The 22,322-nt window shown below is 41.1% G+C and overlaps 3 protein-coding genes across 3 annotated transcripts in view; 2 read left to right on the top strand and 1 right to left on the bottom strand.

The window, feature by feature from the left end:
* LOC118241386 (NLR family CARD domain-containing protein 3-like) overlaps positions 1–22,319 on the top strand; it is a 23,500-nt gene extending 1,181 nt beyond the window's left edge. Inside the window, exons 2-10 of the mRNA XM_035526275.1 lie at positions 1–95; positions 3,526–3,580; positions 4,117–4,321; positions 5,672–7,469; positions 10,080–10,250; positions 16,277–16,450; positions 17,180–17,353; positions 21,662–21,708; positions 21,784–22,319. The exon at positions 1–95 is cut by the window's left edge and continues 28 nt beyond it. Of these exons, the coding sequence (XP_035382168.1) occupies positions 1–95; positions 3,526–3,580; positions 4,117–4,321; positions 5,672–7,469; positions 10,080–10,250; positions 16,277–16,450; positions 17,180–17,353; positions 21,662–21,708; positions 21,784–22,319 (3,255 nt within the window). The remainder of the gene's footprint in view (positions 96–3,525; positions 3,581–4,116; positions 4,322–5,671; positions 7,470–10,079; positions 10,251–16,276; positions 16,451–17,179; positions 17,354–21,661; positions 21,709–21,783) is intronic.
* LOC118241374 overlaps positions 1–22,322 on the top strand; it is a 328,035-nt gene that overhangs the window by 114,660 nt on the left and 191,053 nt on the right. The gene's annotated exons all lie outside the window — the stretch shown is intronic.
* Positions 1–22,322, bottom strand: part of LOC113569406 (NACHT, LRR and PYD domains-containing protein 12-like) — a gene marked incomplete at its 3' end in the record, with an annotated part of 457,338 nt that overhangs the window by 401,907 nt on the left and 33,109 nt on the right. The window lies entirely within an intron of this gene.

Raw genomic sequence — 22,322 nt, 5'->3', positions numbered from 1 at the left:
GCAAATCCAGCACCCAGCTGTGTGTCTATGAAGAGTGACAGGTCCATGGGTAATCCTCCTGTATTCAGCAGTGGACCTGTGACCTCAGGCCTAGGGTGAGTGACACATTACACACTCAGATTCTTTCATAAGTGGGGTGGATGTGTTCCTCCCAGTGTGTGAGGGAGTGAAGTTCCCCCCAATATTACAACACTAATACCCCAGTAAACAATGTCACCATTCTACAGGTCAAACTAATAAGAGGGGTTCACCACAGGTGTGTTTGTTTTAGGAGAAAAGGAGGAATAAATTCAGCATCATCTACCCACACACACATTCTCCAACTCTCTCTTACTTGTCACGTGATGGCTTGCAATGCCAGCAAGCTGCCACCAGAGGGAGGCCATGAGCTGGGAGTTAATCAGTGTTCATTAGTCTGATCTCCCACAGGTGCCCCACCCCCATATAACTACTTCACTAAGGACTCTATGAAGCCTTGGTGTGTGGGTATTTTTTCAAGTGGAAAGTTCCCAACAAGAGTCTCCTGTTGTCTTTCTTCATTCATGTCTGTGTTGTCTTTTGTTTTCTGGGGAGGGTCCCTCTCCATCAGTTGTTTATTAGGAGGAGAAATGTCCTGTAGCAGGAGGTGACCCTGTGTGTTTGTCTGTCTGTCTTAAAATTGTTTTGTTCTGTGTTCATTTCCTGCTGTGTTTCTGGAGAGAAACAGAGTGTCCTGAGTCTACCACACACACGTAGTGGTTAGAGCTGCGTCACCACACTAGTGCAGACACTGGTTTGACCCTCAGACCAAACAAGTCACTTTGTTTTTCATCAGAAGTGGCTGAGGGTTTTCTGGCCCTTCAACATCCCTTCACTGCTGAACTCTTTTGTTTGTTTGTACTATTAAACAGTAAAAACACCTGTTATGTCTCTACCAAGCAGTCCATTCACTCCTTCACTCCCCATCACTCCCCATCACTCCTTCACTCCCACCACTCCCATCACTCCATCACTCCATCACTCCTCACTCCTTCTTCCCAGTAGTGTAGGGGGTAGAACAGTGTGGTCTTGCTCACCCACTCCTTCAGGTCAAATCCTCTCAGTTGTTGGTTTCCTGTTCAGTTGTTTTACCTCTTTTGTCCCCTTCCCTGTTTCACCTCATATGTGTTTGGGTCCATCTAGGAGGTCCTGCTTACCTGAACAGGTGGGACAGTCCAGTTCTGTGAGACTGACACTATAATAAAGTAATAATGGTGGTTCTGGTTTCATTAGTTTTAGAAACTGTTACATGCAGGTGGATGAGACGTCAGGATACAATTGCTGAGGACATTTATTAGGTCTCAGGAATCACTGTCATAACAGGAAGAACCACACAGGACACAGACAGACTGGGGTAATAAAGAACCACACAGGACACAGACCAACTGGGGTAATAAAGAACCACACAGGAGACAGACAGACTGGGGTAATAAAGAACCGCACAGGACACAGACAGACTGGGGTAATAAAGAACCGCACAGGACACAGACCAACTGGGGTAATAAAGAACCACACAGGAGACAGACAGACTAGGGTAATAAAGAACCGCACAGGACACAGACCAACTGGGGTAATAAAGAACCACACAGGATACAAACAGACTGGGGTAATAAAGAACCACACAGGACACAGACAGACTGGGGTAATAGAGAATCTCACAGGACACAGACAGACTGGGGTAATAAAGAACCACACAGGACACAGACAGACTGGGGTAATAAATACATTACAGAAAGGGGAAGTTTAGCTAGTATCATCTACCATATCAGTTAACTCCATCCATTTTTATTGTGGAGTCTGTGGTACTGGAGATCCACAGCCATACCACACAATGTCAGAGGGAAGGAACATTCCTTCACCTTTCTAACCACAAAGATGGTGTAGTCCTCCCTGATACACTCCGCAAGAATCATTTCCCATCTCCTACTCCTACCTAAAAAATGTTTTAGAGAAATTGTTTCTAAAGATCAAATCACACAGATGTGTTGTATAAGTGGGCAGTTTTCAGCTTTATAAGAAAAGCTAATTTTGTAAATGCCAAACTGAAAGATTATTGGACACAGTATGGAACAAATCACAAGTGATGAAAAAGGATTTACATTGTCTTAGAAAAGTTAAAGCTTTAATTGTTAGTAAGGAACGTTGTTAGTGTTTCATGGTCTGAGCAGTGTGCAGTGGTGTGACTGACACCCCTCACCTCCTGACTCTCTCTGGGTCTGAGTTGATGTCTGATTGACTGATTCCCAATACAGCGACACATAGATTCTGCACCAGAACAACATGGAAATAAATGAAACATGTTTTAATACTGTAAACAGGTTTCATGATGTGTATCATACAAACACAACATTTAAAGTATTCATAAATGATCCGCAGCTGATCTCAGACCTGTGTTGATTTTGTAGCACTACAACAGGGTCAGTAAGATAAGGAACAGGACCAAACTCAGTCCCACAGCCAAATCAACCAGGCCAAGAGAGGAAGAATCACCAGCTGATCTCCTGGGAACTGAACAAAGCACATGAATCACGAAATGATTTGTTACATGTTTGATCTATGCTGTCTTTTAAATTGATTAAGAAACATTTAAATTCACTGTTTTCTGACCTCTGAGACTCAGCTGTGTGGTGACTCCTCTCTCTGGGTGTTTACAGTAGTAGACACCCTCATCTGACTTTGAGACCGTACGGATGGTCATTTCTCCTGCATTCTGGGTCTGGATGAGTGATCCATCTTTATATAAAGTGATGTGTGATGTGATAGTGGGGTGAAGTAAACAGTTTAGAGTCAGAGGATCTCCTTCAGTCACAGGATGGACAGAACTCTCCAGAATCACACCACCATCTAGACCAGACAAAATACTTTTTTTTTATTACCTAACAGGTTTGGGACCCAGAATATAAATACAATACACCCAATCTTTGGAAAGTAGAATAATGTCATACACACACACACACACACACACACACACACACACACTTCATCCAGAACATGCTAAATTAACAGCTTTCTTTATTAACCCTCACCCTAGTTAACAATGTTCTTGGTCAGTATCTTATAGTTCTGCTAGCGTGTCCACCATGGGTGCAGCCTGTCAGGACGCTTCACCCCTGATTATCCTGCCTGCTGCCCCACAGCTGCTCTACTACACCACTGTCTCTCTCTCTCTCTCTCTCTCTCTCTCTCTCTCTCTCTCTCTCTTTCTCTCTGTCTCTCTCTGTTCTGGTGCCCTCTGTTCTGTGTGGATGGGGTGCATATAATTGTTTGCGTTCCAGTATACATTTCCCAGTAACCGGTGAAGCACCATTCACATAAACATTATTCTGCATCACCAGAGTGAGGGCCAGGGGCAGCTTCTCTGGTTATTCTGCTCTACTGTCAGTACAGTGTTTGGGTTGAAGCCATGTATCACATCATCATCAGCATCATGTACACAACCATGAATTTAACTTGGATGTTTATAAACTGTAGATTATCCATTAAAGTCTTTGTTTTGTTTGTCCACAGTGACCAGAAGAAGCCTGTAAACATTTCTAAAGAAAAGCTGGAGTCAGTGTTCAAGGTGTGTAAGTGTGTGTGTGTAAGTGTGTGTGTGTGTGTATGTGTGTGTATGTATGTGTGTGTGTGTGTGTGTGTGTGTGTGTGTGTGTGTATGTGTGTGTGTGTGTGTGTGTGTGTGTGTATATGTGTGTGTATGTGTGTGTATGTGTGTGTGTGTGTGTGTGTGTGTGTGTGTGTGTGTGTGTGTGTGTGTGAGGGGGAAGGGTCTTTATCATTAGAGTGTGTTTGGATCACAGATCATGATGAGACTCTGTGGTTTACTGGTTCATGCTTTACTTTAATGGCTTTTTGTAATTTAACTGATAATGAACGAAACTCAAACTTCACAAACTATTATACTATTATAACTTTATAAAATTAACTAATATTTAAACTTTAAGATACAGCTCAGTTAATGTGATGCTTATGTTCTTTTATAAACAATGTCCACATGACCACACAATCCCCCTCAGTTCAGTCCTCTCCTCTGTTTAATTGATTATCCTGTGTTAAAAAGATCTGTATATAACACTAGTTTTACTGATACTGTTTATTTAGGAGCTGGAGGACAAAATCATCTCTCTGGTGAAGAATGAGCTGAAGAGCTTTAAGAATCTACTGAGCTCAGATTACCCAGCATGCACTGAGAGACAGGTGGAGGATGAGGAGGATCAGAGCAGTGTCAGAGAGGGGGCGCTGAAGATCACATTGCACTTCCTGAGGAACATGAACCAGACAGACCTCGTTAACACACTACTGACCAGTAAGAGCTCTGGGTCATGACATTATTACATTTAGCAGGTGCTTTTATTGAAAAAAATATTGTGAGTACAATTCAAGCAGTTGAGGGTTAAGGCAGTGGCAACAGTGGCAACTTTGTAGTGGTGGGGCTTGAACTGTCAACCTTCTGATTGTTAGTACAGTACATTAACTGCTGGACTATGTGTCATGTGTTTGCAAAATGCTGTTTTGAGGATACATTGTTATTCTTTAGGGCTGAGATTTAATTTGACCAATGAGATTTGACCACAAATCACTGGCAGAAGTTGTGATAGAAAAAAATATACTATGGCCACATACTACACCCCCCCCCGAGTATCAGAGTATATGTTCGTGAATGAATTGTGTGAGAGTTTGGATGCAATCACCATCAAGTTTACTCACAAGTGGAATAGTTCAAGTGGTCATACACCAGTGATCAGACCTCAAACCAGCCCATCTAACGATAAACTCAACCCAAAACCTAATCCTAACTCTTACCCTGGCCCTAATCCTGACTAAAACCCTATCCGAAATTCAGTTAAAATCCATCTGTCAACTGCAGGTCTATAACATCTTGTTGAGTATGTATTATTCCTGTTATATGTTCTCAAGTTCACACCTGCAGATATGAGCTTTGATACTCCAAATAAAGTGAAAAGCTACTGAATTCATCAGATTATAAACAGATTTTATTGAAAGAGTTATTTAAAACACTACCTAATTCGTTAATCTACTGAATGTCTTCAGATGCTTTACTTCTGTTACATCACTGATGTGTTACTGAGGGTCTTTTGAGCGTTTATTTAATGTTAAAAGCATCACTTAAAAGAAAGTGTCACTTTATTCTATGGAACTGAGATTAGAACACAGGTCCTCTCACAGATCACATTAGAACACAGGTCCTATCTCATAGATCACATTAGAACACAGGTCCTATCTCACAGATCACATTAGAACACAGGTCCTATCTCATAGATCACAGGTTGTTTTCTACACCCCGTCCAGTCTGGGTTGTAGATCTCCTCAGTCAGGTGGTAGTTACCAGTGTGTGTGGTGGAACCTCAGCTGGTTTCTAACTACTAACCATTCGGTGTTATTGATAACCAGTAAATATTATCAACAAAATTATGTATAATACAATGTCTGTTAATCTTATAATTTAAGGTTTTCAGTCCTTGAATTGGCTAAGATTTACCACTGGAAGTTTCATGCCCAATCTAGCAGGAATAAACAATCTATTTATAACAATCTGTTTATCTCTTTTCCTGTAACTCTTGTAATGAGTCTTTTATGAATGAATCTGAATCTAAAAGAGATTAGCATGTGTTCTGTTGTCTTCCTCTTTTATCAGAACTGGCCCCTGCTTGCCACAGAAAGCTCAAATCCAAACTGAGGGACAAATGTCAGAAGATTCATGAAGGAATCTCACAGCAGGGAACCACAGCACTTCTGAATGAGATCTACACAGAGCTCTACATCACAGAGGGAGGGAGTGGAGAGGTCAATAATGAGCATGAGGTGAGACAGATTGAGGCAGCATCCAGGAGACGAGCAACACAGGAGACACCCATCAAATGCAGTGACATCTTTAGACCCTTACCAGGACAAGACAAAGCCATCAGAACAGTGCTGACTAAAGGAGTGGCTGGAATTGGTAAAACAGTGTCTGTGCAGAAGTTCATACTGGACTGGTCTGAAGGAAGAACAAATCAGGATGTTCTCTTCATATTTCCACTTCCTTTTAGGGAGTTGAATTTGATGAAGGAGAAAAAGTTCAGTTTGGTGCAGCTGCTTCATTGCTTTTTTCCAGAAATGTGTGAAGTAAAACCAAAACATTATACAAACCACAAAATTCTGTTCATCTTTGATGGTCTGGATGAGTGTCGACTTCCTCTAGATTTCCAGAACAATGAGAGATTGTGGGATGTAACAGAATTGACCTCAGTGGATGTGCTGCTGACAAACCTCATCAAGGGGAATCTGCTTCCCTCTGCTCTCCTCTGGATAACCTCTCGACCAGCAGCAGCCAATCAGATCCCTCCTGAGTGTGTTGACCAGGTAACAGAGGTAAGAGGGTTCAGTGAACCACAGAAAGAGGAATATTTCGGGAAGAGAATTTGTGATCAGGGCCTGGCCAATAGAATCATCTCACACATGAAGTCATCAAGAAGCCTTTACATCATGTGCCACATTCCAGTCTTCTGTTGGATTGCAGCCACTGTTCTAGAGAGAATGTTGGGTGAAGTAAAGAGTGGAGAGATCCCCAAGACTCTGACTCAGATGTTCACACACTTCCTGATCTTTCAGCTCAGACACAAAGACGAAAAGTATGGAGGAAGTATGAAAGGTCAAAAAAGGACTCCAAACCAAATGACAGAGCATGTTTTGGCACTTGGAAAACTGGCTTTCCAACAGCTAGAAAAAGGCAACCTGATCTTCTATGAGGAAGACCTGAGAAACTGTGGCATTGATGTCAGAGAAATGTCAGTGTATTCAGGAATGTGCACTCAGATCTTCAGACAGGAGTTTGAGCTACAGCTGGGGAAGGTGTTCAGCTTTGTACATCTGAGTGTTCAGGAGTTTCTGGCTGCTTTATTTGTGTTTATTTCCTTCATCACCACCAACACCAATGTGCTGCAACAGAAACACCCTGGATTTTTCAGTATTTTCAAAACCCCAATGTCTGTCTTCCTCAACAGTGCAGTGGACAAGGCCTTACAGAGTCAAAATGGACACCTGGACCTTTTCCTCCGCTTCCTTCTGGGTCTCTCACTGGAGTCCAATCAGACTCTCTTACGAGGCCTACTGATACAGACAGGAAGCAGCTCTCACAGCAGAGAGGAAACAGTCAAGTACATCAAGGAGAAGATCAGAGAGAATTCCTCTCCAGAGAAATCCATCAATCTGTTCCACTGTCTGAATGAACTGAATGATCATTCTCTAGTGCAGGAAGTCCAAACATACCTGAGCAGAGGAGGTAACCATCATCTCCATGGAGCCAGACTTTCTCCTGCTCAGTGGTCAGCTCTGGCATTTGTGTTGCTGAACTCAGAAGAGCAGCTGGATGAGTTTGACCTGAGGAAATATGACCCATCAGAGGAATGTCTACTGAGACTGCTGCCAGTGGTCAAAGCATCCAGAAAAGCCATGTGAGTATTTTCATTTAGAGATGAACAGTGTGTGTAGCACTGGATGTTCTTGACTCAGAAGGTCTTCTGTGAAAAATGAAAAGGAGAGTGAGACAACATTAGAGAGAGAGAAGGATAGAGAGATCCTACATTAAAGTACATGTGATTGAGATACTTGACTTTTAATTAGAAGGTTTCTGGTTCAAGCCCCACCACTGCCAAGTTACCAATGTTGGGCCCCTGAGCAAGACCCTTAACCCTCAATTGCTCAAGTTGAACACAGTCATAATTGTAAGATGCTTTGGATAAAAGCATCAGCTAAATGCCATAAATGTAAAATGATCAGTGTAACATGCAGTGACGTTCACAGCTCTGTGTAATCAGTGTAACATTCAGTGAGTCTCCCAGAAGCTCATGCTGTTACTACTGTCACTCAGCTAAAACTGTAACAGGTTACTTTTGTTGCTCACATAGAGTGGGACCAATATCTCAGACCACTAGTGAAATTGATTGTTTTGCATTTCTCTCAAGTTTAATACAATACTTTTCTTTACAAATCATATGATCAGCATAATTTGAATGAACATTTGAAAGTTTTTTTCATGAATTTCAGAAAGTTTTAGTATTTTGCTCTACTCAAATGCATGTAAGCACAGTTGTGAAACTGACCGTATCAGTTGTTTTCTACAAAAAGTCAGTTGTCCTTGAGTCCTCACACAAGCAGTGCAGGAGACGTGAGTCAGTTCTGATCCAACTGAAACATGTGAACCATCCTCCTCTCCCCAGTATTTTACTGCACACATACAGTCCATGAAGGACAAACTCCAGGGACACATTTCATGTCAACAGCAGACATGAGATAGTTGCCTCACACACACTTAACTGACTGATGGAGTCTGAGTCACACACACCTGACTGACTGATGGGGTCTGCCTCACACACACCTGACTGACTGATGGGGTCCCTGACTCAGCTATTAAGCCTCCAGGATTCTCGGTGCACCACATAGACAGAACTCAGGACCTCACTGGGAAAAGCAAAGGCAGAGGAGAATGTTTCATGAGCAGTGACTCATAGTGTGAGCACAGGAATGTAAACACTAGTAAAAGATTCTGCTCTCTGCATTCTGTCCATTCCTCCATAATCACTAATGCAGTGTTCATCCCACCATCATTACTACTGCAGTGTTCATACACTAATATTCACTACTGCAATGTTCATTCCTCCATAAACAATACTACAGTGTTCATGACTCGATATTCACTACTGCAGTGTTTATTTCTACATAATCACTACTGCAGTGTTTATTGCTCCATAATAAATACTACAGTGATTATTCCACCATAATCACTACTGCAATGTTCATTCCTCCAGTAATCACTATTGCAGTGTTTATTCCTCCATAATAAATACTACAGTGATTTATTCCTCTAAAATCACTACTGCAGTGTTTATTCCAACATAATCAATAGTGCAGTGTTTATTCATCCATAATCACTACTGCAGTGTTTATTCCTCCATAATCACTACTCTGCATGTCTTCCAACAATATTTTCTGTTTATATATTAGTGTGTTTGTATTTGTGAAACATTGAATGAGATCTATGTTGTTCTGTTTCCTGTTATGGTGTTAGGGGTGGGATATTTTGATATTTGGACTCTGATTATGGTAACTGCCATTCACTGACCTATGAACCAACCATCCATTATTTGGTCACCTGTCTTAGGTTGCTAATGAATGTTATTTGTCATGTCTTTGTCCATTTTGTCTTTGATGAAGACACAGTAATGTTGAAATGTTGCTGTGATTTTCAGATTAAAAGGCTGAAAATGTATCAGTGTGTTCCAGACCTTTCAAGCTCTTCTTAAATTTTTTATTAGCAGTTCAGATCTTTTAATTCATCACCCTCTGACTGAACTACATTATTTAATGTATTTACTCATTTACAGACTATCTGGCTGACTATCTGGCACACTGTTTAGTTCAGGACCAATATGACTACTGTTTATACACAGTAAACCAGACTTCATACTATATACTGCAGCGTTCATACACTAATATTCACTACTGCAATGTTCCTTCCTCCATAATCATACTACAGTGTTCATTATTCCATAATCACTACTGCAGTGTTCATTCCTCCAAATCACTACTGCAGTGTTCATTCCTCCATAATCACTACTGCAGTATTTTTTCCTCCATAATCACTACTCTGCGTGTCTTTCAACAATATTTTCTGTTTGTATATTAGTGTGTTTGTATTTGTGAAACATTGAATGAGATCTATGTTGTTCTGTTTCCTGTTATGGTGTTAGGGGTGGGATATTTTGATATTTGGACTCTGATTATGGCACCTGCCATTCACTGACTTATGAACCAACCATCCATTATTTGGTCACCTGTTTTAGGTTGCTAATGAAGGTTATTTGTCATGTCTTTGTACATTTTGTCTTTGATGAAGACACTGTGATGTTGAAATGTTGCTGTGATTGTCAGATTAAAAGGCTGAAAATGTATCAGTGTGTTCGAAACCTTTCAAGCTCTTCTTAAATTTTTGTTAGCAGTTCAGATCATTTAATTCATCATCCTCTGACCGAACTACATTATTTACTGTGTTTACTCATTTACAGACTATCTGGCTGTGGTCTCACTGAAGAGTCTTGCAAATCTCTCACATCAGTTCTACAAACAGAAAACTCAATGAGAGAGCTGGAGATAAATAATAATGATCTGCAGAATTCAGGAGTGGAGCAGCTCTGTGCTGGACTGAAGAGTTCACACTGTAAACTGGAGATTCTCAGGTGAGTTTCTGTGACTATTTTTGAATGTAAATAAAGAGCCATTTTAAAAAGGTCAGTGTCAACTCCTTTATAGTACAGTATTAAACAAACATTGCCAGACAAGGCAATGCAAGGAAATTTGCACTTTTATATTATATTATAATGTTCTCTTCTCTAAATATTTCTAAATATAGTTTTCTGTTGAAACCTCAATGCATTTCATTAAATGACCACACTGTGGAGACAAAGAGTTACATTTGTCATGCATGATCGTATATTCAAGTCTAGAAGAGAAATATAAGATTGTAAAGAGGAGACACAGATGAGTCCTTGTCCGCCTGTACAGGTATATTTATTACAATGCTGCTTCAACTACGCGCTTTGGCATTTTGTCCAAAAGCTGCATTTTTGGTCACCTGAGTGCAGAAATTTAGCAAAATGTCTTACAGGATGAATATATTCAGAAACTCGAACAACACTGCTGTAAAATGAAGTGTTCTAATGTAAGATTTTCACTGAGTGATTTTATCTAGTTTATGTATGGAAACACTGTAAACATCAGTCATTCTAATCTCTCTGCAAATAAAAGTGCTTTAAATCTTAATTAAAACATTTAAAGCTGAACCATTGAGGTTCTGGGCACATTACAGGACACTTTTACAAGCACACATGATTCCCCTGTGTTTTTGGGTGGGAGACCCTGTTCTCATTATGATTTACACCGTGTGTTCAACACATGTTGAGATGAGCTGAACTGATTGCCGTGCTGGAGGAAAGAACGCAACAAGTTAATATTCATTCAATAGAACTGAAAGGTTTATTGGTTATTCCTTAAGATAAACCTGTGATCTCTCTCCACGGGTGTTTTTATGAAACATGTAGCTGGCTAATATTAGTAACCTTAAGCTTGCCAAGTTACAGTATATTGTTGGTTACTACACCTAGATACCTCATGCTAACATCATACTAGCTTGACTTAGGAGTAAATGTTGGCTGCTAATTTTTTCATCAAGCCAGAGACATCAAACAAAAATAGAACAGTGATGGTAGAAGACGTGGAGTCAGCAGAGAGAGAAACTGAGCAGACAGCTGACAGTAAACTCAGGACATCTGAACACAGTAGTGAGGAACAATGTTCAGCACTGGACGAGTGAACCTGTGGACTTAATTACAAGAGAGAAAGAAATACAAACAAGACACAGTAATCAGTAATCAGGAGATTAGGAGGAGAGAAGGAGTGAAGTGTGTGTGTGTGTGTGTGTGTGTGTGTGTGTGTCACTGGGTGCCTGATGTACTGTAACAAAGCTAATGAGGCTAATGTTAGATTCCTTAAATCTAAGGGACTGGCTAGAATATAAAATACTCCTGCTTGTTCGTTTACAGTTAGTATAGAGAGGCAGAAAACAACCAAGATGAAGAGAAAGAGTAATGCTATTGCCATGGCAACCTTCTTTAGTAAGAAGACAGCAGGAGAGAGAAAGGACAGAAGAACTTGATGGTGAAAGTGTCCAGGAGGAGGACATGGAAGAGAGTGGACACAGCAGACAGAGACAGAGGAGCCAGCTGTGTCCACTCTCACTGTAGCCCCACAGGTCTGCTGTAGTGTCGGCTGTGTCCACTCTCACTGTAGCTCCACAGGTCTGCTGTAGTGTCAGCTGTGTCCACTCTCACTGTAGCCCCACAGCTCTGCTGTAGTGTCAGCTGTGTCCACTCTCACTGTAGCCCCACAGCTCTGCTGTAGTGTCAGCTGTGTCCACTCTCACTGTAGCCCCACAGGTCTGCTGTAGTGTCAGCTGTGTCCACTCTCACTGTAGCCCCACAGGTCTGCTGTAGTGTCAGCTTTGTCCACTCTCACTGTAGCCCCACAGGTCTGCTGTAGTGTCAGCTGTGTCCACTCTCACTGTAGCCCCACAGCTCTGCTGACTTGTTTATTTGTTTTTTTGTGTTAATGTAAATGGTTGATTTTAGTGATTAATAAATTAGTTATGTGAAGTAGCTATATTGTGTGTGTGTGTGTGTGTGTGTGTGTGTGTGTGTGTGTGTGGTGCATAGCATGTGTGGTGTTTTGTAATTACATCAGAACTTTAGATCAGATATTCCTGTACCCATAATTCATCATTTGATACTACATAATTCAGATACACTGAGAAACCACACGTAGAATTATAATCACATTATAATCACATAATTTTTGTAATCTTGTAAACCTTTTTCGAGGGGATGAATCAAAGAATGGAAGATACTTGTAAGTGATATAAAATATTAAGTGCTGGAAAGAAATGAAACCTTTCTCAGGTAATAATATTTATGTTTATGTAACCCACACCCTTGATTTATTGGTGATGATTCATTCAAATTGTAATCTTATGGGTTAATTAATGATTCCCTGACTTACTTAATGTGAATGTCATAATCAGCAGGAATTCAGCAGAATGTAGTTTATTATAAACTATAATAGTGGTTTTACCACTGTATGAACTTGTGTACCCTGAAATTCCTCTGTGCTGTAAGGGCATTTTAGTGTGGCACCACAAGATGTTCACTGGTCCCATCTGTCCCCCCACTAAATATGTTCTGCAGGCCTCAGCTGGACATTTGGTGCTAAAATTATTTGCCAGACAGTAAACCAGAGCTCACACTGTTTAGATCAGGACAAATATAACTACTGTTTATACACAGTAAACCAAACCTCACAATGTTTAATTCAGGACCAATATGATGATTGTTTATACACAGTAAACCAGACCTCACACTGTTTAGTTCAGGGCCAATATAACTACTGTTTGAAATTTATTATGCAGATTGACACAAGAATGTATGTTTCATTTACTGTTTATAATGCTTCACCTCAACTGAAACTTGTGTGTGTGTGTGTGTGTGTGTAAGAGAGAGAGACACAGAACTACTGTGTGTGAGAGAGACAGAACTATTATTTGTGTGTGTGAGAGAGAGAGGGGGAGAGGGGGAGAGAGAGCGAAAGAGGCAGAACTTTTATCTTTGCGTGACCACCACTGATAGAATGTGTTCCTCACTGGAACAGCATAAAAATTTGGTCTAGAAATACAGTAATAACCTTGTGATTGTTGCCCTTGTGTTTTTACGAAGTCTAAGTTGACATATTAAAAAATGTCAAAAGGTACAATAAAAACACCACAAATTTTTTAAATTGTACCATTTGAAAAAAAAAAAAAAAGGTAGTAATAACATGAATATCCAAGAAGCACTTGTATCCAGCAGTAACAGGAATATGAGTGACAAGGTTCTCAATTTGAGTGACAGTAATTTTATCCAATCACATATGTGGTAGGACGGCCGGGGCGGCAGAATATTGAATAACGTCATTACAGTGGCCAATAGCATCAGAGGAGCTGTTTTAACTTACTGAGGTGAAGAGAACTGTAGTGGATCATGAAAATGACAGAAAATCTCAAACTGGAATTGGAGGATATTTGCTGCTATGGTGATTTCCAAGAGAAAAGGAAAATACCAGAAAGGGACAGACAAAAAGTAAAAGTAGATGGACTAAGACAGACAGACAAAGCCTGTGTGAGTTTTTCACTGAATCTCTGATCGTCATTCATGGCTAACAGCTAACTAGGTAATGTTAGCAAAGAAAGTCTAGCTATGTTGATTTGTTTAGTTGTTTACTGTTCAGCACAGATATCTAACCAGCTAACAGTCTCAACAATTTGACCAAACCGTCAATAAGCAAGATTGGAAGTCTTGTCGTTGCAACAATCAAGCTACAGTCTTGAGGAGAAATGCGGTTGGATCTTCACGTAGTTGAGAGCAGGAGGGTGAGGGTGTGACGGGAGATTTGACGGGGATGTGATTTATAACATCTGGTGTTCATGAAGTACAGCTGTGTATTAATCAGTCATGTCCCCTACATCAGTTTAAACACATTTAAACGTGGTTACTAGGTTACAGGTGGTCACTAGGTTACAACCACGGTCAAGCTATCCGCGCTTTATCGATTCACGGTGATGTCACGCTTTTAAATTGCTATGCGCATATATTCGCGATTTATGGTATTTCGCTGCTCACCGCAAACGAACGCTCCCATACCAAGGAGAAACACTTGCGTATTTTTAAGAGCTTTGATGGACATGCCCGTTTACTACATTTAAAAGTACAAAATACAGTTTACTTAATTGAACTAGTTTAACTGTATGATTAGATTAAACACAATTGGTAATATATTTACACAGCTTAATAAGCAATGTGGAAACTGCTTTTTCTACATCATGCTTCTCAAAAGTTTATTCTAGATCTTGACTGCCAGCTGAAATGGATTATCACTAGTGAAATGTGGCAAATGTGCAGGGCAGCGGAACTCCAGGGCTGAAATATTCCACTGCCAGTTGAGTGGTGGCCCTTGGATATCACCAGATCAAGTTTGAAAAGATTCTACTGCACCAGTTTTTAATAAATCTATATTGAAGTCTGTATTTGTAATGATGTTTACATGCCCATTTAATTCAGAAAGTATGATTACATATTTTTCTGAATTTTAACATAATGTAAAAACAGTTCCACTACCTCATGTGAGTAGGAGCCCTTGACTATTAGCAGAGTAAGTTTGGGCACATGTCACTGTACAATATCTTCATAAATCCATATTAAAGTCAAACTACCTTTAGGTGAAATCATGCACTAATTTTCTATAAACTGAATTTGGATATCTATTTCTCAGAAATTTCCCATAATGCCAAGAAAGTTCTACTACCACATTAGAGTAGGAGCCCTTGGCTATTAGCAGAGTAAGTTTGGACAGATTTCACTAATATTTTTTCATAAAGCCATATTAAATTTGTACTACCTTTCAGGTGAATTTGTATTCATTTCGTAAAGGCTGAATATGGATATTTGTTTCTCAGTTATTTCTCATAATGCCAGAACATGTGCACTTACCACATATGAGTAGTGTACCTTGGCTATCAGCACAGTTTGGACAAATTTCACTGTATTATTTTTTCATAAACCCATATTAAAATCAATACATTTAGGTGAATTCATGTACTCATTTAATTTAGGCTGATTTTGGATATCTATTTCTCAGAAATGTCCCATAAAGCCAAGACAGTTCCATGACCACATAAGAGTACATTTATATGTACATTTACGCCATTTGGAAAACGCTATTGTCCAGCGCGACTTAGAAAATTACTTTGTCATTTCCTCATAGAACAGATCCTAGCCAGTAAAGTAGGTTACAGTCCAAGATACCAATGAACTAGAATACTGTTGAAATACAGGGATCAGTGCTAATGCCTAGAAGTACAAAATACATATAAGCTCTATAACAGACAATCAGTGCAATAAACAAGTACTAGAGTTAGTCAACAGGAGCAGTCAACATCAGAGTAGTAAACAATAAGTACTAGAGTTAGTCAACACAGGAGCAGTCAACATCAGTAATAAACAATAAGTACTAGAGTTTGTCAACATAGGAGCAGTCAACATCAGAGTAATAAACAAGTACTAGAGTTAGTCAACACAGGAGCAGTCAACATCAGTAATAAACAATAAGTACTAGAGTTAGTCAACATAGGAGCAGTCAGCATCAGAGTAATAAACACCCTACAATAAATACTAGAGTTTCAGTTAGTCAACATAGGAGCAGGATCAGTGGTCATTTAAATATTCCACAAACAGATGGGTCTTCAGTCGGCGTTTGAAGACTGCAAGGGACTCTGCTGTCTGGACAGCACGTGGAAGTTTAATAATCCCATATTAAAGTCATACTACCATTAGGTGAATTCATGTACTCATTTACAATATGATGATTTTGGATATCTATTTCTCAGAAATTTCCCATAATGCAAAAACAATTCCACTATAGTATATACTATGGAGCATGTTGTAACATCTATTGTATCTACTATAATGTACATTGTAATATCTACTGTAGACTATATTGTAATGTCTGTTGTATCTGCTGTAGAGTATATTGTAATATTTGTTGTATCTACTGTAGGGTATATTGTGATATCTGTTGTATCTACTGTAGAGTATATTGTAATGTCTGTTGTGTCTACTTGCAGTCTAGCTATCTCTAATCTTGGGGAAAACACTTGTGAAAATCTGGCATCATCTTTGCAACTGCCAAACTCCCTCTTGAGGGAACTGGACCTTAGTACCAATGACCTGAACAATTCAGGAGTGGAGCAGCTCTCTGCTGGACTGAAGAGTTCACACTGTAAACTGGAGATACTCAGGTGAGATTTGTTATAGTCAATAAATATTCTTCTTGTATCTAAAAATAAGATGAGCTTTCTAGTGAAATTCACTGGAAATAATAATTTGGCCACATCTTTGTGCTAGAATTCAATTTCTCTACTAATAGAGCAGGAATCACCTTCTTCCTAAAGAAAAGACTCCTAGATTACAGGACTCTTGTTTATACTTGTTTTAATGGCATAAACAACCCCCCCCCCCCCATGTATATATGTATGCATCGCTTAGGATTCTTAGACTTTATCTCTGCATTGTCACTGGTCCTGTCTCTGTATTAAACATGTAATTAAATAGTTTTCTCTGATTCACAGGTCCAGAAATGTGACAATGATATTACTCCTGTTATCACAGCAAGATGTAGAATTCTGCCAAGATTTTACTTGCATCATCTCATACAGTCTGACATGTATCAGTCTTATAAGACCACTGAAATCACACAGTGTAAGTCCAGCTTTAGGGTTCTTCTGATGTAGGTTAATAGTGCACTAGACTTCTGAAAGGCAGGAATAAAAATAAGAGCTAAAATAAACACAGACAGCAGCGATCTGGAGAAGAGTGAACAAAGCCATCTGCCATGGAGGACACCATCTTGGAGATGAGAGTGGAGGAACCTCCACTACAGTTAGCACACTCTCTAGCTGCCCCATGCAGGCTGGTCTGGAAGTGCATCTCACTCTCTGTCTTTCTACCTTTTTCCCTCCTTTCTGCAGACTGTCTGGTTGTTTGGTCACAGAGGAAGGCTGTTCTTCTCTGGCTTCAGCTCTGAGGTCAAACCCCTCCCACCTGAAAGAACTGGACTTGACGTACAACCACCCAGGAGAGTCAGGAGTGAAGCTGCTCTCTGCTAGACTGGAGGATCCCCACTGCAGACTGGACACTCTCAGGTATGGAACGTTATAGTGTGTGCTTACATGTATATGTGTGTGTGTGTCTGTGTGTATGTGTTTCTGTGCTGGTGTCTGTGTGTTTATGAAAGAGTGAGAATGAGAAAATACTGAAAAATGAGTCTTCCATTCCTGAGTAGTGCCGTTCCCATATCACACTGTCGTGGCTGGTGAGTTCGCTCTCTATCGTTCTCCTGTAGGAACTGCTGAGTTTTAGTTGACATGCTACATTTCCTCAGCCTCCTCAGGAAGTACAGATGCTGCTCTGTCAGTTTAGAAACTTTGTTCCATTTTTTGAGGTTAGTTGTAATTCATTTAAGAACCACAGGGTGTCAGTAGCAGTGAGTCGGTTCATGGGTATAGCGATCGCAGAGTGAGAGAGAACAACTCCAAGAGTTCTAGTTATTATAGTTAGTTATTGTAGTTATTATAGTTATTGTAGTTATTGTATCTGTGCTAATCCAGTTGTGTCTGCATACATCTCATACCTTTTGAAAACATTCTGGTTGTGTGTAGTTTATTTTATTGTTATTTGTAATCATAGATCATTATTTGGCGGATAATGTTATTCTCTGTGAAGTTTGGTGTATTGTGTGTTGTGTGTGTCGGTACGTGTTGTGGCTGGTGTGTTGTTGATTGTCTTTCATGTGATTCAGTTTCACGTTTCCTCACGACGTCAATAAAACTGTGAACAAGAGCTGAACATTTTCAGAGTTCTGATGTCAGGAGAGTGTTAACCTGAAGGTCATGTTGTGTATCATACATAAACAGAGGACACAGCAGATACTGTTGGGATTTCTTTATGATCTGGTGTGTGTTATAGGTCCAGGTGAGGTCCTCACTGATGTTTTGTGTTGTAGGTCCAGGTGAGGTCCTCACTGATGTTTTGTGTTGTAGGTCCAGGTGAGGTCCTCACTGATGTGTTGTGTGTTGTAGGTCCAGGTGAGGTCCTCACTGATGTGTTGTGTGTTGTAGGTCCAGGTGAGGTCCTCACTGATGTGTTGTGTGTTGTAGGTCCAGGTGAGGTCCTCACTGATGTGTTGTGTGTTGTAGGTCCAGGTGAGGTCCTCACTGATGTGTTGTGTGTTGTAGGTCCAGGTGAGGTCCTCACTGATGTGGGGTGTGTTGTAGGTCCAGGTGAGGTCCTCACTGATGTGGTGTGTGTTGTAGGTCCAGGTGAGGTCCTCACTGATGTGTTGTGTGTTGTAGGTCCAGGTGAGGTCTTCACTAATGTGGTGTGTGTTGTAGGTCCAGGTGAGGTCCTCACTGATGTGAACTCCAGGAAGGTGAAGGAGTTCACCCTCTCCACCTCCATCTCTCCTTTCTGTAGTGGTGTGTACTGCTGCTTCTCCTTCTTCCTTGGGTCAACAATCATCTTCTTGGTCTTGTCTGCATTCATGGAGAGATTGTTGTCATGACACCATGTCACCATGTCTGTCACCTCCCTCCTGTATGCTGTCTCATCCAGTGATCAGTCAAACCAGTTTGATGATGCTGGTGTTATACTGGGTGGGCACACAGTCCTGCGGGGTCCCAGTGTTCTCAATCCATGTGCTGGATGTACACTGCCAGTTCTGACTGACTGATTCTGTCTGTTAGAAAGTTCAGCCCCCATTTACAGAAGGAGGGTGTGAGTCCGATGGTGAGGAGTGTTTGTCAGTTTGGTTGGGGTGACTGTGTTGAATACTGAGCTGTAGTCAGTGAACAGCACTGAAACATAACTGTCCATGTCCTCCAGATGTATGAGAGCCGTGTGGATGTCAGTGCTGACTGGTGGGGGTCCTCTGGCCAATAACGGACATTACAGTAGTAAGAATATAGACAATAAGGAGCAGAATAAGTAGTAAGATGGAGAGAAATACATAAAGAAAAATGGAACAATGAGCAATTAATGTCTAGTCTGGTTTTCTAGAAGTCCTAATCTGGTCCCAACGGTGTGCACATGACCGAAACTCTTCCTGTACGAGATCGTCCATGAAGGGCAACAGAGAAGTAGCTGTGTGGGGTGGAGGTGTGGGGGTCTACGGCAGGGGGCATCAGGGGGTGGTGGGAGGAGCCATGGCAGCTGAGAAAGTAACATCACAACATCAGGGGCAGGTGAACCTCAGCAGACAGAGAGACTAGATTATTAGACATGTCCAGGTAGAGGGTGTGTAAATTAGGGAACTATGATGTGCAAAGATGGACTCTGGCAGATGTAGCTGTGGCAGCACAGCTAAAAGGAACCACAGGCATGATCAACACTCCACCGCTCTCAGTCAACTCACTAGAGAGACAAAAGAGAGGTGAAGTGACATCATCATCACATCCCAGTTTACCAGAACTCCCAATGCCCATGGACCCCCAGATCTACACCTTTACCTAAGATGGGAAGTAGTTAATAAGTAGATGTTTTCAGCCTTAAATATGGAAATCCTCAAACATTTACAGTAAGGTTATTCCATAGTGTGGGAGGTTTGTAGGAAAAGGCTCTGTGGGTATTTGTGTCAGATAGAGAGAAACTTATGCCTGTGCATGGGCGCGCGCATGTGAGTGTGAGAGAGAGAGCGAGCGAGAGCGAGCGAGAGCGAGAGAGAGAGAGAGAGAGAGAGAACTATTATCTGTGCGTGAGACAGAGAGAGACAGAACTATTATCTGTGCGTGAGACAGAGACAGAACTATTATCTGCGTGAGACAGAGAGAGACAGAACTATTATCTGTGCGTGAGACAGAGAGAGACAGAACTATTATCTGTGCGTGAGACAGAGAGACAGACAGAACTATTATCTGTGTGTGAGCGAGAGAGAGAGAGACAGAACTATTATCTCTGTGTGTGTGTGAGAGAAAGAGAGAGAGACAGAACTATTATCTGTGCGTGAGACAGAGAGACAGACAGAACTATTATCTGTGTGTGAGCGAGAGAGAGAGACAGAACTATTATCTCTGTGTGTGAGCGAGAGAGAGAGACAGAACTATTATCTCTGTGTGTGTGTGAGAGAAAGAGAGAGAGACAGAACTATTATCTGTGTGAGCCATAGAGAGAGAGACAGAACTATTATCTGTGTGATACACAGAGAGAGAGACAGAACTATTATCTGTGTGAGAGAGAAAGAGAGAGAGAGAACTATTATCTGTGTGTGTGAGACAGAGAGAGAGACAGAACTATTATCTGTGTGTGAGAGAGACAGAACTATTATCTGTGAGAGAGAGAGAGACAGAACTATTATCTGAGAAAGAGAGAGAGACAGAACTATTATCTGTGTGTCTGAGGGAAAGAGACAGAAATTTTCTGTGTGAGAGAGAGAGAGAGAGACAGAACTATTGTCTGTGTGAGACACACAGAGAGAGAGAGAGAGAGACAGAACTATTATCTGTGTGAGCCATAGAGAGAGAGACAGAACTATTATCTGTGTGATACACAGAGAGAGAGACAGAACTATTATCTGTGTGAGAGAGAAAGAGAGAGAGAGAACTATTATCTGTGTGTGTGAGACAGAGAGAGAGACAGAACTATTATCTGTGTGTGAGAGAGACAGAACTATTATCTGTGAGAGAGAGAGAGACAGAACTATTATCTGAGAAAGAGAGAGAGACAGAACTATTATCTGTGTGTCTGAGGGAAAGAGACAGAAATTTTCTGTGTGAGAGAGAGAGAGAGAGACAGAACTATTGTCTGTGTGAGACACACAGAGAGAGAGAGAGAGAGACAGAACTATTATGTGTGTGAGACAGAGAGAGAGAGACAGAACTATTATCTGTGTGTGAGACAGAGAGAGAGAGACAGGCCTACTATCTGTGTGTGACAGAGAGAGACAGAACTATTATCTGTGTGTGAGAGAGAAAGACAGAACTATTATCTGTGTGTGAGCCAGAGAGAGACAGAACTATTATCTGTGTGAGACAGAGAAAGAGAGAACTATTACTTGTGTGAGAGACAGAGAGAAAGAGAACTATTATCTGTGTATGAGACAGAGAGAGACAGAACTATTATCTGTGTGTATGAGACAGAGAGAGAGAGACAGAACTATTATCTGTGTGTGAGACACACACAGAGAGAGAGAGAGAGAGACAGAACTATTATGTGTGAGACAGAGAGAGAGCGACAGAACTATTATCTGTGTGTATGTGAAAGATAGAGAGAACTAGTATCTTTGTGAGAGACAGAGAGAGAGAGACAGAACAATTATATGTGTGTGAGACAGAGAAAGAGAGCGACAGAACTATTATCTGTGTGTGAGACAGAACTATTGTCTGTGTGTGTGTGTGTGTGTGTGTGTGTGTGTGTGTGTGTGTGTGTGTGTGTGTGTGTGTGTGTGTGTGTTTCTTTAGGGTGGAGCACGCAGGGGAGATCAGAATCAAACCAGGACTAAGAAAATGTAAGAACTAAATGTACACACTCACACACACACAGTATTTGTGATCTCTCCTCTAATGTGTCTTCTTGTGTGCAGATGCGTGTGACCTCACACTGGACCCAAACACAGCACACACACATCTTTCTCTATCTGAGAGGAACAGAAAGGTGACATGTGTGTGGGAGCAGCAGTCGTATCCTGATCATCCAGAGAGATTTGATGTCTGTAAGCAGGTTCTGTGCAGAGAGAGTCTGACTAGACGCTGTTACTGGGAGGTTGAGTGGAGTGAGAGGGCTGGTATAGCACTGACATATAAAGGAATCAGGAGGAAAGGACGCAGTGATGACTGTGGGTTTGGATGTAATATAAAGTCCTGGAGTCTGATCTGCTCTGATAACAGTTACACTGTCCGGCACAATAATAAGAGAACTGCCATCTCTGCCCCCTCCAGCTCCAACAGAGTAGGAGTGTATCTGGACTGGCCCGCCGGCACTCTGTCCTTCTACAGCGTCTCCTCTCACACACTCACACTCACACACTTACACACACTCCACTCCACATTCACTGAGCCCCTCTATGCAGGGTTTTGGGTTTATTCTGACTCCTCAGTGTGTGTGTGTGAGGTAGAATAGCCT

Source organism: Electrophorus electricus, chromosome 5 (genome assembly GCF_013358815.1).
Source record: "Electrophorus electricus isolate fEleEle1 chromosome 5, fEleEle1.pri, whole genome shotgun sequence".
Taxonomy (NCBI): Eukaryota; Metazoa; Chordata; class Actinopteri; order Gymnotiformes; family Gymnotidae; genus Electrophorus; species Electrophorus electricus.
The sequence above is the reverse complement of the archived record's forward strand: the minus strand, read 5'-3'. Positions and strand labels throughout refer to the sequence as shown.